Source organism: Schistocerca serialis, chromosome 3 (assembly GCF_023864345.2).
Source record: "Schistocerca serialis cubense isolate TAMUIC-IGC-003099 chromosome 3, iqSchSeri2.2, whole genome shotgun sequence".
NCBI classification, from domain to species: domain Eukaryota; kingdom Metazoa; phylum Arthropoda; class Insecta; order Orthoptera; family Acrididae; genus Schistocerca; species Schistocerca serialis.
Window position 1 is genome coordinate 732,517,215 of NC_064640.1, and position 17,954 is coordinate 732,535,168.

The following is a 17,954-nucleotide window of genomic DNA, read 5'->3' on the forward strand; positions in this document are numbered from 1 at the left end:
AACTAAATATGTGCTACAATAATTTCTGTAGCTATAAAACAACGCAATGAAATATATATGGGAATTAATGGGTGAAAAATAAATACATGCAATATACTGTTTATTTTTGGGCTTTAATAACTGGAAAACTCTGTTTCGTTAAAAAAATTGACAAGCACTGGAATGATAGAATACATTAAAGCCAAAATTAACGAGTATTAAAAGTTTCACGACGTTGTGGTTTTTGGTGAAGTCATGCCACTCGAACCACCATGGTGCGATCGTTTGATATACAGGTGAAGAAGTTTCAGCTTACTATTGTTTAAGCTAGCTAAATGCGGTTGCAAAACTGCCTCTCCAACAATACCGTGTAATTCAACCATACAAAATACAGCAGATTTCCTCACAGAACTTTCTTCGTTATCATATGCCTGTAAACAAAACAAATTATTTATTGAAATAAAAATGAGATAAAGTAGCTAATTAGTCCTAGAAATGTTAACACTTAAAATTTATCTAAAATAATGTAAATATCTGGAAATGATCAAAATATTATATGTTTTGTTTTTATGGTATGGGGTGATATTTTGTTTTTATTTCAGGCTGTACTCTTTCTTTCACACCATAGCACTTTTTTGCTTGTTACATGTGTGAGTCTCCCAAATTAATGATATAACTGAATAATATTTAAGTTGGGTGATGTTAACTAGGCAAGTCTTTAATTTCATTTTCATTTTTAACATAACTCTGAATACACTCTGTTGTAAATGATACTTTTCAAACCCCCATTTCCTGTATTCCTGCTGGTCTGTTGATCGATTATATGACATTTACTTATGAATGCAAAAAAGATTATGTCCCTGTGATGCAAAGTTATTTACAAATACCAATTTCTCATTAATGATTTTCCTAATAGTTGAATGTTTGTGTTACAACTGACATCTATCACATAGCAGTTCACATCATATAACAAAAATGTACACAATGTATCACAATATTTCTAATTCACTACCTTCTAATACCATGTCACCCAAAATATGTCTGCTTGTGTCTGTATGTGTGGATGGATATGTGCGTGTGTGCGAGTGTATACCTGTCCTTTTTTCCCCCTAAGGTAAGTCTTTCCGCTCCCGGGATTGGAATGACTCCTTACCCTCTCCCTTAAAACCCACTTCCTTTCGTCTTCCCCTCTCCTTCCCTCTTTCCTGATGAGGCAACAGTTTGTTGCGAAAGCTTGAATTTTGTGTGTGTGTTTGTGTTTGTTTGTGTGTCTATCGACCTGCCAGTGCTTTTGTTCGGTAAGTCACCTAATCTTTGTTTTTTTATATATAATTCACTACTTACATTCAAAATATATTATATATCATATTCATGGCAGCAACAACAAGGATTGCAGATGTTCAAAAGTGATACCACAATTATTACATACAGACATCACACAAACTTTGTTTAATTCTGTATTGGACAACACAGAGTTAAAAAATAATCAGTTCTTCTACTAGAAGCTTATTATAACTTCAGAATAACATTGGAAAAGTTTTACAAATAGAACAAAGAAATGCCAGGTTTGAAATAATATGGAAACCAGAAAATTCTGTCTTTCATACAACATAATGTCAAAAACCATGCAAAGGCGATAGGTCTGGACAGTAGTGCAGAACATCAGTTCAAATGTCTTGTAAGGCTTTACACTTTGAAGAACACACAATTTCAGCAGAGACAAGTAGAAGATACAAGAGTGCATCAAGGGGGCCCCATAATGCAATACATGTCATTAGCAAAATCTTAACAAACTAAGTTTCAAGACTTTCCACCACCATGTTACTGCCAATGATATTCAACAACTGTCCACACAATCATGCTTCTTATTGTTGTAATATGGAATTACAATATCACAACAACAAAGGTGCCATCTATCACCCCAACGGATTAAGTGCTTGAGATAAACAGCATTCGGCCATTTGTGTTTCTGTATATAGGGTGAGTCAGGAGAGAGGGTACATACTTTTAGGGGTGATAATAGGTGATTCTGAACAAGAAACTTAATATGGACATACGCCATATTCTGAATGGTTTCCGACATAGATCACATTCAATATACACTGTTATTTGTTTTTTCGTATTATTCAAACATTGTCATTGCTGACAACATAACACAGCAGTGTACAGGAAGTTGTGACGAGCAACTTGACAGGGGCACTTGTGGTCTATTAAGGCAGGAAACTACCTCAAATTGTCATACAAAAGCTACCTAAGCTATGATGCGTACACATTGCGTGAGATTTTCAATATTCTCATGTTCTCTTCGCGAGCACAGACTATTAGCCCTAGAGAGAAAATAAATAGTACCTTTTTTGAAGGAAATTTAATATAGTTTAATTTTGCACTGAAAAATGTTTACATGGGAAGGAGCAGGTTTCGAGTTATTCAAGAGAAATAGACAACAGTAGTGTTAAATATAGGGAATGTGTCTATATGAAGTTTTTTTTTGTTGTTGTTCACAACCACTAATACAATCACTCCTCAATGTGTATACCTTTCCTCCTGACTCACCATGTACACAACGAAGGAAAAAGAGAGGGGGGGGGGATGCACCAAATCTGTTTCTGTTTTCATACTGTAGCATTTCAAAGTTTGCCAGTTTTTACTATTTTAACACCACAATGGTGCAAAATGATGCTTGCTAAAATTATGAATCTAAATTATATTTTTCATTTAACATTGTATTTGTATGTAACGTAGTGGTAGTTACGTAATACCTTTTAGCAAATTCACCAAGGCAGCATAACATCTACATTTACATTTTGGTTTTCAGAATTATATTACATAAAAGAAATAAATAAAATAAATTTGTTTCTGCGCAAACATTTGTATTTTTAAAAAATCTTTTCAGTGTTATGTTTTTTAATAAATAATATTTCAACACCAAGGAAACAATGGCAACAAGTGTAGTCCATAACTGTGCAAGTGAGAAATCTTAATTAATCAAAGCTATAAAACAAACTGGCTCAACCAAGAGCAGTTTTAAAAAATTAAGTTGAAAATAAAAAATAAAAAAACTTCCTGATTTATTCAGTTTTTAACCACACTGTGTAAAAATAATACAATTTAAAACAGCAACATTTTTATTTGAATAGAGGATGGACTCTGAGCCAATGGAATGTTAGTGATGATTCTGAAGGGTTCGTGAATTGAACAGTAACATCTTTTCTATTTTATTTATTTCAGTGATAATCCCACACACCACAAATTGTAATATTTGCAAGCTACATTACAAGATAGGATCAAATTTTCTTCTCACAAAAGGGATTTCAATTTATTCTTTAAATTATATTTCCAGAGGGGTTTCACATCATTACAGATCCTACTTGCTTCCAATTTTCCTAATAAATCCAGTGGCTTAAAGTTATGGATACTTCTGGTTCCTGAAAGTATTTTAACTTCTGAAGGTGACTGATATACAGACTATTCCATGGTACAATAGCTTTGGTGATTGTAATATTACAAAACTGAAACTGGCCTGATTCACATAGGTCTTTGTATACATTCCTTTTGAGATAACATTTTAATTGTCCTCTCTACACCCTAACAACCACTTTTTTCATGTGTTGCAAAGAATAACTGTTCAGCCATTACTGATCTCAAAACTATTTTGATGGGAGAGATAGGTTGATCAAATTATATTCATTTTTGTATTGGCTTGCACATTATCACTAAAATAATGACAGCTTGTGCTTATGAATACATTTCTTTGATAAAATCTGGCATAGTTTTTGAATTCTGTAGAACATACAAGTATCATGTTGCGTGTCATCTGGTCTGACATTTAAATGATCTTTCATCCTCAGTATTTCTGAGGTTAACTGCAATAGGTGTATAGTGCAAGAGTCAAATGTCCAACTGTAACCTTGGGTTTCTTCCTGGGTAGTAAAGCAGTAATTTTCACGAAAGTCCACTGATACTGTGGCAACGTGTACATCAGATGACCATTTAAGGGTTGACTGTATAAAAATCATTGATTGGAGGTCAATTTTGATCATAATTCAGAAAATGAACCCATTTCACAATTTCGCTGTGCCTTATTACACTGAACTTGTATCAACTTAATGAGGTTCTGTGTTGATCTGAATTACCCTGAGACATGCTTGGCAACACTGCTAAATCATCTATTATCATGATTATCGTGCTTTGACTGCAGGAATAAATTGTACATCACATACACAAAGTATTTATTGTTGAAAGGTTTGTGTTGTAAAGACAGTGGAAAATAAGCATAACAAACTTCCCCATAGCACGAAAAGATTAAAATAGTCAAGACATCCCCCAAGTAAAAGAAAAGAAACAACATAATTCTCAGTGCCTAATGTTCTTCTACATAGAACATTGTCCACCACATCTGCCTAGAATGCTAGGTGGTGTGGCTTCAAAACACAGAGCTGTCATAATTATTTTTTAACCATTATTGCACATAATACACTACTCGACAGCTGATAATTTAAAGCCACTCAGGTTTGGCTGTTAGAGGGCACAGCTGATTTGACTGCAGAGACAAACTGTAAACAACTGTTGCTTTGCATTAGGTTTTCAGGAGTTTGCTAAACATGATAAAAACATACATAATGCAGACTGTTGGCAATGGATTTAGATGCTTTTCTGTGTGAATGAAAGCTCCAATAGTTCACAAGCTTTAAAGTTATTTTTATTCAATACTGAAGAAACTATTCGTGCAGACAGTGGCAGAACTGTACACTTGCACTGTCTGTTTAAGTAGAGCTGTTATCGATATGAATTGACTTACATATGTTTACTTTTTCTGTTCATCAATGTACGTGCAGTTGCCAGCAGTTTAAGCATCTGTTCAGCAGTTAAAATTTAATTTCACTTGTTTAGTTACTGCTATTCATGTCTAGACAGCATTTTTGTAGTAAATGTTGAGTCATTACTGTCTGGTGTCTGCAAATAGTTCTAAATTCCATTTTTTACTCCGCCACTTAAGTGTCTATGAAATGCCTTTAAATTAACACATTAATTATGAGTTATCTCCAAGAGTTATTATGAGATCACTTATTATCTGCATCCATTACATAAATCATAGGTAAATTACTTAACACAGCCTCACAGATTGAAAATATTATTTGAACTTCAGCAGTGAGGGAGTCATATTCACATATTTACTTGACACATCTTGTGTTAACAACAATTTCTTTATTATTTTTTCAACTTGTATTAGCACAACAGAACCTGTTGTTGTGTGTACCGTCACAAGGGAAACTTACAGCTGTAGTTGAAATTGATTTGATCCACAAAAGTGTGTTAATCATGGATGATATCAGTTCAGGGTGATATAATTTGAGATGAACGTTTATAAAAATGCTGATTTCTTACTCCAGCTTGATCTGAGTTCATTTTTTGTGCTAATCTAAGACGGACTGCTTTATGCAATTGACCCTAAGCACGTTGTTATATTTTGACTGAAACTTTGCAAAATAAGAGCGTGGAACAAGTTTTTCCAATTTACATGAAAGGTTCATTATAAAATCTGTTATGTCTGCAGAATGTGTCATCATCTGTCTTGTTTCTGTTGAAACCCACTGATTAAATTCAATGCATGTTCTAATGAATGGTGCAGAAACATACTGTGTGGTGGTACCTTTAGCACTGGCTGAAATACAAGCTTTGGGGCAGATTGACCAGAATAAAATAAACTGCCCCCCCCCCCCCCCCCCTCCAGGATATTCACTTTTAAAATTGGAATGCATTTCACACAACTTTTACAAAAACCAGCGGTTTCCCTGTTCATAAAATCTATTTACTAAATCAATTATCTAAGGTTTAAGCTTCACATCTCTTTTCAGGCTAGTTTCTGTTCAGAAACCTTATTCTTTAAAATATTCAGTTTTTGGTACAGCTAATAGTCGGGAGCTGCAAGAGTATTTCAAATGTTTTACCAAGGTAGATGCTGATGCAGCCAGTTATTGCAGTTTTTAACTTGGTGAAAACTGTTCCTGCATATCAAGCAGCAAGTCCATATGAAAAGAATTTTCTGGCACTTCAGCATCTAATGCAATTCTTATTTTCTTTCTTACATTTTCCCATAATTTTCAAAGTTTTAACTTCTGTATATCCCTTTTTACTGCTTTCATTAAGTGACATAATAACAAAAGATAGAACCCTACCACTATATGACTTAAGTTACCACTCCTCCCTTTGTTTTTAAACAAAATATTATTCACTATTAAGAACAGTAACACTGAACACATATATTTCTTAATAATTATTTGTACATACGTTTGAAACAACAGATACTGTAAGACAAACTCATAAAAATTGACCTAAAATTTTTAACATAGCACACAAGACGAAACACCCTAGTGATTTTCTTCTTCAATTTTCTACTTTGCCGCTAAATGTCTGTGAAATGACTTTAAATTGAGATGCTAATGCTTTCAGGATTATTTTGGGTAGCCTTCCATTACCTTTGTGTGTTATACAATGTGTTCTTCAGAGTACTTAATCAGCAAATTTCCCATAAACTGGATGGTAAATGAAAAAAGAAAACTTAAATTTATTTTCAAAATATTATGAAGTATCATTCTGCACTATCGTGGTATTAAAAATGTAATAAATTTCAAATAAAATGAAAGAGCGGGAGAAACAGGTGGAAAGTGGGTGGGGTTGGGCATGTGTGTAGAGCTGCTTGGAGGAAGGCAGTAGATGTGCTGGATATGAATACAGAGGGGATGATTGGCAGCTGCATGGGCTAGGCATGCGACACATGAGCACCGGAGCTGGATGGGTATTTTTTTCTTTATTTATTTTTCCCCCTTTTGTTGAACTCACATGAAAAGACCTCATACAGCCAAATATCGAAAGACTATTATCTGACAATGAAACCTGTTAGAGATGACAAAAGTTAAATAGTAATTATAGTTTAAGTTTGTTCTTAATTACTGAAATAATTCACTCACTTTGACGAGACTTTCCATTATTTCTTTCAGATGTGGTTCTAAAATATCTTGCGTAGTGTGTTCAATGACCCGAGTTAATATTTTTATAGCTCCCAAATTCATTGGAAGATCTCCTGTTTTTATCAATGGACAAACTACATTAATGAGTTGTTCAGGAGGCAGTGATTTTCCAATAGCTGAAATGCAGTGCTCAGCTGCTTTCGACACCTGAAAAATATTCCACATAAATGCCTTTCCTTGTTAAAGAGAACATTTACTAAAGAAAATAAGCTGAAGTTGCCGAGCATGGTATGCAATGTGCAGAATAAATAGTTTTATAATAAAAAAGAAGACACACCCTGTATTTCCAGTCTAAGCTGAAATTTATAGCTCCGCAATATACTGCTAATTCCAAAGAAAAACATTGATGCATTACGTTGATTTTATCAAAATTAGTTACACATTTTTGCTCTAGCACACTCTCATGCCTATACTTTTAGTAATCAATTAGAACTGTGAAAACTAATGTTTCATGGTGAAATTGCACAGGATAAAATGTGGTGGAACAATATAGAAAGGCCAGACCTACATGGAATGCCAGTGTAAGACGTTTTGGTCCTACAACGGGCCTTGCATGCAGATCTTGGGTATAGTGGACCTGCCACACAGTACTCGAGGTCTAAGGTAGCAGGATGGCATTTTTATCAGTCTTCTGACTGGTTTGATGCAGCCCAGCATAAATTCCTCTCCTGAACTAACCTCTTCATCTCCGAGACGCACTTGCAACCTTCTTCCTCAATTATCTGCTGGATGTATTCCAATCTCTGTCTTCCTCTGCAGTTTTTGCCCTCTACAGCTCCCTCTAGTACCATGGAAGTCATTCCCTCATGTCTTAACAGATGTCCTATCATCGTGTCCCTTCTCTTTATAAGTGTTTTCCACATATTGCTTTCCTCTCCAATTCTGCGCAAAACCTCCTCATTCCTTAACTTATCAGTCCATCTAATTTTCAACATTTGTCTGTAGCACCACATCTCAAATGCTTTGATTCTCTTCTGTTCCCGTTTTTCCCCACAGTCCATGTTTCACTACCATACAATGCTGTACTCCAGACGTACAGTCTTAGAAATTTCCTCCTCAAATTAAGGCTGATATTTGATATTAGTAGACTTCTCTTGGCCAAGAATGCCTTTTCTGCCATAGCTAATATGTTTTTGATGTCCTCCTTGCTCCATCTGTCATTGGTTATTTTACTGCCTAGGTAGTAGAATTCCTTAACTTCATCTACTTCATGACCATTAATCCCGATGTTAAGTTTCTCACTGTTCTCATTTCTGCTACTTCTCATTACCTTCGCCTTTCTTCAATTTACTCTCAATCCATACTACGTACTCATTAGACTGTACATTGCATTCAGCAGATCATGTAATTCTTCTTCACTTTCACTCAGGATAGCAATGTCGTCAGTGAACTGCATCACTGATATCCTTTCACATTGGATTTTAATTCCACTCCTGGACCTTTCTTTTATTTCCGTCATTGCTTTCTCGATGTACAGATTGAACAGTAGGGGTGAAAATCTAATCCTTCTCTTACACCCTTTTTAATACGAGCACTCTGTTCTTGGTCATAAACTCTTATTATTCCCTCTTGGCTGTTGTACATATTGTATATGACACGTCTCTCCCTATAGCTTACCCCAACGTTTTCACAATTTCGAACATCTTGCACCATTATACATCGTTGAACGCTTTTTCCAGGTCAACAAATCCTATGAATGTGTCTTGATTTTTCTTTAATCTTGCTTCCGTTATTAACCGCCAAGTCAGAATTGCCTCTCTTGTGCCTTTACTTTTCCTAAAGCCAAACTGATCGTTATCTAGCATATCCTCAATTTTCTTCCCAATTCTTATGTATATTATTCTTGTAAGCAACCTGGATGCATGAGCTGTTAAGCCAATTGTGCGATAATTCTCGCACTTGTCAGCTCTTGCTGACTTCGGAAATGTGTGGATGACGCTTTTCCAAAAGTCAGATCGTATGTCGCCCGACTCATACATTCTACACACCAACGTGAGCAGTTGTTTTATTGCCACTTCCTCCAATGATTTTAGAAATTCTGACGGAATGTTATCTATCCCTTCTGCCTTATTTGACCTCAAATCCTTGGAAGCTCTTTTAAATTCTGATTCTAATACTGGATCCCCTCTCTCTTCTAAATTGACTCCTGTTTCTTCTTCCATCACATCAGACAAATCTTCCCCCTCGTAGAGGTTTTCAAATGTATTCTTTCCACCTATCCACTCTCTCCTCTGTATTTAATAGTGGAAGTCCTGTTGCACTCTTAATGTTACCACCCTTGCTTTTAATGTCACCGAAGGCTGTTTTGACTTTCCTGCATGCTGGGTCTGTCCTTCCGACAATCGTGCCTTTTTCGATGTCTTCACATTTTTCCAGCAGCCATTTCGTCTCAGCTTCCCTGCACTTCCTATTTCTGTATTCCTGAGTTTTCCAGAACATTTTTGTACTTCCTCCTTTCCTCAACCAACTGAAGTATTTCTTCTGTTACCCATGGTTTCTTCACAGTTACCTTCTTTGTACCTATGTTTTCCTCCCCAACTTCTGTGATGGCCCTTTTTAGAGATGTCCATTCCTCTTCAACTGCACTGCTACTGAGCTATTCCTTACTGCTGTATCTATAGCCTTAGAGAACTTCGAAACGTATCTCATCATTCCTTAACACTTCCGTGTCCCACTTCTTTGTGTATTGATTCTTCCTGACTAATGTCTTAAACTTCAGCCTACTCTTCATCACTACTATATTGTGATCTGAGTCTATATCTGCTCCTGGGTACACCTTACAATCCAATATCTGGTTTCGGAATCTCTGTCTGACCACAATGTAATCTAACTGAAATCTTCCCGTATCACCTGGCCTTTTCCAAGTAAACCTCCTCCTATCTTCTGGTAAACCTTCCGGGATGTAAGGTCGTGGTCCATGAAACTCTTCAGCTCCTAACGTTTCGTCCAGAGCTGCGCTGGACATCTTCAGAGGGGTGTTTCTCCTCCGGTGAGTCTTGCCGACTGACGGGTTGGACGTCTGAGAGCGACTTATGTATCGTAGAAAGTGGGCGTGACCAGAGTTACACGTGATATGCAGAGATAACCTTTGTCAGAGATAAAACTTAACTATAGATCGTAATCTCGTCACGGATAAAACTGTCTAGCAATTCTGTAGTGCTACTGTCCAAATATCACTAAGTTTCATGGTCTCTTCTTTCCGATTAAAATTATCCCTATGTTTATATATTTCAATTGCTTCTCTACAAAGCCGTGGGTAATAGTTCGTTGTCGTAGATAAAATTTTTGTTTCGGAAAACTTCACTTGATGATTTACTGGCTGAAAAGCGTGTTCTGCTACAGCCGATTTATCTGTTTTTCCTAATCGGCAAAGACTTCTGTGTTCTTTTAACCGTGTATTTACGCTTCTTTTTGTTGTTCCAACATAAACTTTACCACATGTACACGGAATTTTATATACGCCACTGGCTGATAGAGGAGCGCGTTTATCTTTTACAGACCGAAGAACATGACAAATTTTCTTCGTTGGTCTAAAAACAGGTCTAATATCATGTTTACTTAAAATCTTTCCATCTGATCCGTTACTTTCTTTATAAAAGGGAGAGAGACTGTATTCTTCCATCGTTTTTCGGACTTGTCCTTAAGCTTTTTGTTGTTTGGGTGCAGAATTCTGCTTACTTCTTTCTTTGAGTAGCCATTTTTCTCAAAAGCGTGCTTCAGATGTTTTAATTCGTCGTCTAGATACTCCGGCGTGCAAATCCGTCTGGCTCTGTCAACGAGACTTGTAATCACACCTCTTTTTTGTTTTGTATGGTGGTTAGAGTTTTTATGCAAGTATCTGTCTGTGTGCGTTATTTTTCTAAAAATCTGTTGTTTCAATCTTCCATCCGTCTGTCTCATAACTAAAACATCCAAAAACGGTATTTTGTTATCATTTTCTCTCTCCATGGTAAGACAGTGTCTGAAAAGAGCAGTCAGATCTTCTGGAAAAATATCCGTTATAAAATCCATAACTTCATTAACTGGAATCATAGTAAATAAAGATACTACATCGAAACTTACTAAAATATCTTCAGGAGTCAGAATTAAACCTTCAATTTGCTCAATAAAATGACGTGAGTCCTTTATATATGAGTCCGTTTTTCCAAAATATGGTTGTAAACGAGTTGTTAGATATCTTGCTATTTCGTACGTAGGAGAATTGATAGTACTAACAATCGGTCTCAGAGGTAGGTCCTTCTTATGTACCTTGGGTAGGCCATAGAGTCCAGGACACACAGCTTCAGTCTTCAATAAAGCTCTTTTTTCTTCTTTTTGAATAGAAGTGGCCGATTTTATCAAATTATTTGTTTTCCGTAGTACGCTGGCTGTAGGATCTTTCTTAAGTTTTTTGTATTTTCCTGCAGTAGCTAATTTCTACATGGAGAAATTCGAACAGTCAGCCTTGGAAAAAGCAGATAAGAAACCATCTCGCTGGTATCGGTATGTAGACGATACATTTGAGGTCTGGCCACATGGTAGAGAAGCCTTAGGCGAATTTTTTGATTATCTTAATAATATAAATCCAAAAATCCAGTTTACCAAGGAGAGAGAAAATGATAACAAAATACCGTTTTTGGATGTTTTAGTTATGAGACAGACGGATGGAAGATTGAAACAACAGATTTCTAGAAAAATAACGCACACAGACAGATACTTGCATAAAAACTCTAACCACCATACAAAACAAAAAAGAGGTGTGATTACAAGTCTCGTTGACAGAGCCAGACGGATTTGCACGCCGGAGTATCTAGACGACGAATTAAAACATCTGAAGCACGCTTTTGAGAAAAATGGCTACTCAAAGAAAGAAGTAAGCAGAATTCTGCACCCAAACAACAATAAGCTTAAGGACAAGTCCGAAAAACGATGGAAGAATACAGTCTCTCTCCCTTTTATTAAGAAAGTAACAGATCAGATTGGAAAGATCTTAAGTAAACATGATATTAGACCTGTTTTTAGACCAACGAAGAAAATTTGTCATGTTCTTCGGTCTGTAAAAGATAAACGCGCTCCTCTATCAGCCAGTGGTGTATATAAAATTCCGTGTTCATGTGGTAAAGTTTATGTTGGAACAACAAAAAGAAGCGTAAATACACGGCTAAAAGAACACAGAAGTCTTTGCCGATTAGGAAAAACAGATAAATCGGCTGCAGCAGAACACGCTTTTCAGCCAGGAAATCATCAAGTGAAGTTTTCTGAAACAAAAATGTTATCTACGACGACCAACTATTACCCACGGCTTTGTAGAGAAGCAATTGAAATATATAAACATAGGGATAATTTTAATAGGAAAGAAGAGACCATGAAACTTAGTGATATTTGGACAGTAGTACTACAGAATTGCTAGACAGTTTTATCCGTGACGAGATTACGATCGATAGTTAAGTTTTATCTCTGACAAAGGTTATCTCTGCATATCTCGTGTAACTCTGGTCACGCCCACTTTCTACGATACATAAGTCGCTCTCAGACGTCCGACCCGTCAGTCGGCAAGACTCAATGATGTCCAGCGCAGCTCTGGACGAAACGTTAGGAGCTGAAGAGTTTCATGGACCACGACCTTACATCCCGGAAGGTTTACCAGAAGATATGTCATCCCGTCATGAAAGCTTTCATACCAAAACCTCCCCCTATTTTGATTCTTGAACAAGGTATTCGCTATTACTAGCTGAAACTTGTTACAGAACTCAATTAGTCTTTCTCCTCTCTCGTTCCTTGTCCAAAGCCCATAATCTCCAGTAACCTTTTCTTCTACTCCTTCCCTTATAACTGCATTCCAGTCCCCCATGAGTATTAGATGGCAGGGCAAACAATTTTATGGCAAAGTATTGCAACCACATGGTAGCCGCTACAGCACACATTTCCCATCAGACTGAGTATTGTTGGTTTATAGAGGCTGCAATCTATGCTTTACAGCTCATCAGAGGAATTAGTCTCATAAAAACATGGGTGCTGTTCACAGACGAGTTGAAGTTTAGTCTAGAGAAGGATTCTCACCATTTGTTCATCTAGTAAGTCCCTCTGAAATGTTACAATATTGCCAGTATTTAGGAAAATAATTAATACACTGCCAGCTTTGTCAATTGGGTCAATATCACGTTAAGAGCATGTACACCACCACAACGAGTTTCTAGGGATATTGTGATACCTGCTGTCTACACAAACAACAACGTGCAAAATTATGCACGCATTTTTAATCAAGTTTACAAAGCTGGGATCCATCTGATGAATGAGTATGCCCCATTACACTGGACTGGCCTGGTGGTCATATGCCATCACCAGGTGAACATCATTCTTTTAGTGTGGCCACTTTGTCCAAGAAATTAAATATGGTTGTATACACACGGTGTGGTATGCTATAGGCCACTGCTGACTTGTGTAAGGCACCTGTCCAGTAATGAGAGATGTTACCACCAGTCACACTGCATGCCGTGTTCTGCTGTAATGGAATACTTGTGCATCCTGTGCTGTCACGTGAAGACACCACATGCGATATGGGAATTTAAAGTGATATGCACATCAAATTTGTTAATTTACAAATACCTGAGAAAGTGTGTTATGCGTATAACTCTGTGTAAAAATATACACTATTTAAAATGAAAACAAATGTGTGTCAAGTGCAATTGTGAAGCTTCAATGGTATTTAAAAATGCATGTTTTAATGTTTCCATTATTATGAATTATCTAATAAAGAAAGAATTAGCCACCATTTAAGTGACTGTATTATGGGAAACAACCATTTCAACTAGAGACTTTTTGCAGAGATTCTCATATTCTTTAAAAGAGGAACAATATACTTAATCTCATTATGAAACATCAGAGAACAATGAAAGCAAAAATTGGTTTCTAAGAAATCCTGTTTATCACTACCTTATTTTATACTTGAAGTATAGTATTTTATTGCATGCCACAGAGACAGTAGCTACAATATAAATCATGTACAAAAGAATGCGCATATTTTAAATGCCAGTAAATAAATATTACACAAACCTCTTTACACGGGTCACTGTAAGCTGTTAGCGTTCGCAGCACGATTAACTCTACGTACATATTAAAACAATGTCTCACAGTTGGGTCTTTGATCATATCGTGTAGCACATTTAAAATGTACGTCTTCACTGGAGAGTGAGGTAGTGCCAACTGTGATACCAGAACCCTTAATAGAACCCTATAAAAATAAAGTAATGGCATACGTAAGTCAAAATCATACGTGCACTGTATCAGTAATATTAGGAATTTAGCTTTTGCCCTAGATGAGTACAATGTTCATTGTCAGTATTTAAAATGCCACCCACAGTCAAAGCATGTTTTTACATTATGTGCATCTGAATTAAATGCATGGAATATTATTAATAACAAAAATAATTATGATGATAACAACAATGCCACTGCTTAAGATGTTAATTACAATTTATTAGCAACAAGTATGGAATTAGAAAGGTGATGGCTATAGTCTATCATGACATGTGCACTGACATGGCAATCACTCTATGAGCATGTGATAAAGGGAAAAATGAACTTCTATCTGATAGTTTCCAAGCAATTAAAACTGTGAAATATTCATGCCACGAATATGGCCAATACATACGATGAGCACACGAAAACTATCTGTTCATGTTGATATCTTCCCACTCCCTCCCCCTCCTCTCTTCTATCTATCTACCTATCTATCTATCACACACACACACACACACACACACACACACACACACACACACACACACACAACATGATAATCATCAAAACATGTTTAATTAAGAGATGTTATGTTACTCTGATATTGTGAATGACTAAAGGTTTTTGTCAAATAATTCAATTAACTCTGATCACTTAAGGGTTACTTTCAGTCACTATGCCAACAATAAAATTTGCAACTCACATGGGCAATCAGTAGAAAATACACACAAAATTTTTGAGTCACTTTCAACATCAACTCTCTGATTATATATGTTCCACATGGCCATCAGTCAGCCAATTTCATTTCCTGGATTAATAAACCATCTTACAGGGGGTCACGTCTGTAACCATTCGGGGATGTGAGCTTTCTCTAGCATTGCAGGAAGTCATTTTTAACAGAAGAAGCTGATCTGCTCTTTTGGCATTATGGTGACCTTGATCATACAGGAAGGATCGAAGGAAGGACAACTGGAGTTGAACACCCCATCAATCAGAAGGTAATTAGAAATGAGCCAAAACTCGAATCAGACAAGGATAACAAAGAAAATGGCCCATGTCCATTTCCAAGGAAGCATCCCACCAGTGGCCGTAAGTGATTTACATAAACCATGGAAAACATAGAGGCTGGGTAGGGATTTGAGCCCCAATCCTACTGAATTCAAGCCCAGTGCTGTATCTATTGTACTAACTTGCACGCTCTACCTACTCAGCTAGCCCCGAAGTAACCCCTCTTCTAAATGCAACATTTTTAAATGATTTCAACTGTCATCATGATCTACTGATAGCTTTCATTAGAATTTTGTGTGTGCAGTTGGATGAAAAACAAAATCTAAATAATAAATGTAAGAGGCAACATGAATACTTCCATTATGAAGATCACTATCTCCATGAAAGAACACTAACATTATCTCAACAGCTGCAGGTAATGTTGGAAAGACAGCTGCTTAGTGTCCATAGTATAGTGGTGGAAATTTAAAATCACTGCCCAAATTGTTGCAGATTGTTTTATATGTAATTAATAATTTACAGAATTCAGACATGACCAACAGAAGAAAAGGTGACAGATATGGACCAAAACTCCTCACAACACAAACAGGATGATGCAAAAGAGTCAAGAAGTTGTACACTGGTGGACTATGCAGGGGAACGGGTTAGAGAAAGCAACATTTGAATATTGCATCTTGAAAACTGACAGTGTGTATGGGTTCGGGCGGAGGGGAGGGGGGAGACAATACTACAATAACAAGTCCATCTCTTAAAACACCAAAATAAAGCACTATATAATCATGGTCAACACATAATGTCTTTTTGCCATCTGAATGACTTTATATGAGGAGCTAGAGGTTTTGGATAATAGAATATTAAAAAACATTAAATACAGAGAGAATTTCAGAGGCTGTGAGGAGGTGGAAGTTGCTGTTCCTGACAACTGCACAGAATGAATGGTAACAGATTAACCCCAAAAGCAAAGAACTATTAGCACATACTCATAGCACTTGAGCCTCCACACTGTTGGTGATCCAATAATGTATTCGCCAGCTGCTATCTCGTTGACAATAGGCAACACTACTTCATCAGCTATGCACACAGATTTTAGTGTTGACACACCTTTATGATCTTTTTTGGGAAGTGAGCAAGTTGAAAGAAATGAGGAACTAAAAACTATCCTCACTGAAAGAAAAAAAAGTGTAAAATGGTACCCATATATTAATATATTTAAAAGGTTGCTAATATTTCAGCAGATAACACATTTGTTGTTTATCAAGCTACTGAAAAGATAAAAGAAGACAGAGACATAAATGTCAGGTTATTTAAGTGATCATATATGTTTCAAAGTAATAAAGGTGTGTTATTAAAAATTTCCAGATCTTTCATTAATTTTCAACAAACAATTTCTGTGCTAGGGCCATTTAAATAAAATCCTGCAGTCCTGTAGCAGCCTTCCACACAAGTTTACTAAAGAGCACCAAACACACTAAAAGTCATCTTATTCACTTATTAAAATACTCTCACCCTTTTCTGTGTTTGTTCATATCATTTTCAGTTACACTACTTTCTCTTGCTGACTATCTTATGATGCTAAGTGATTTTTTTTAACTGTTTAGTCTCATTTTATCATTTGGTTTCTAAAAAGTGTGTATTTCTTCTGTAGCATTTACCACATTCTCTCATTCCAGTTTTCCCACTTTATGTTACAGACAGACAAATTTGAATGTCTTGAGACCAGGCTCATTTTTACTTTGGCTTTTTCATGACTGTATCACAAGCTGCTTTACAACACATCACTTTCTATGGTTATAGACCTGTGCCTTACAATATAAAGGCAAGTCAACAAATAATACAGAATAATGCAATCTGGGCGTAGTGTGCCACGGTAATCATCTGAACACCTACGACAGTTTTAGTTAAACAGGAAATGTGGAACCACTACCTGTATTACATACAATACTGGTCAGTTAAATAAATTAAAAGAAAATCAAGCTACTCAGTTACACATGAATGATGTAGAAATAACAAAATTATATTTGGACAACACAAAAAATGATGGTACTGTAATATCTTCTGAAACTATGTAACAGAAATTGCAGAACAAATTTTCTGAAACTTACTTGAAATTATAGACTATGATACCAACAGCTCCAGATTTTATTAGGTGTTTTAACTGAGAAAGTGCTTTCTTACTGTCTTGCTCAGATACTTTTGCATTTCCTTCATCATCAACTTTTAAAGTGTCAATCACATTCTGCACAATTTGACAGTTTTCTTCTACTAGAGCTGCAATTAAAATAAACAAACAAATAAAATAATTAATGCATTTTATAAATACACACTATCTGTAGGAAGATTGTACACTGAATTTGCAAGTTACAGATTTCAGTATGTTATTTACATATATTCATTTATGAGTGGCCAGGTGCTATGGTGGGGTAAACAGGTTGTTAGCTTTAGATGCAATCAAAGAGAAATATTTGTGACTGTAAACTACAATTGGGAACAAACAGACCTTCTGACTATAGGTACCACCAACCTTCCCAGGAAGTGAAGAGACTGGTAGGCAGCTGCTCGCAGCTGAATGATAAACTGTTGGCTGTTTATGATGCCAATGTTCACAACCTAGTGTGGCGAGTAGATATGTGAACACCTACTGCACAGCAATTCAGAGATCTTGAATAGGGATAAGGAATCTAGTCTCAGGAGTAGAAAAAGGGAAAAAGTAACTGACATACT

The 17,954-nt window shown here is 36.2% G+C and overlaps 1 protein-coding gene across 1 annotated transcript in view; it reads right to left on the reverse strand.

Annotated features, from left to right (window-relative positions):
- Positions 1-206: 206 nt before the first annotated feature.
- LOC126471166 (CLIP-associating protein 2-like) overlaps positions 207-17,954 on the reverse strand; it is a 62,255-nt gene continuing 44,507 nt past the window's right edge. Inside the window, exons 7-10 of the mRNA XM_050099269.1 lie at positions 17,336-17,501; positions 14,040-14,217; positions 6,948-7,154; positions 207-410 (exon numbers count right to left, since the gene is read on the reverse strand). Of these exons, the coding sequence (XP_049955226.1) occupies positions 207-410; positions 6,948-7,154; positions 14,040-14,217; positions 17,336-17,501 (755 nt within the window). The remainder of the gene's footprint in view (positions 411-6,947; positions 7,155-14,039; positions 14,218-17,335; positions 17,502-17,954) is intronic.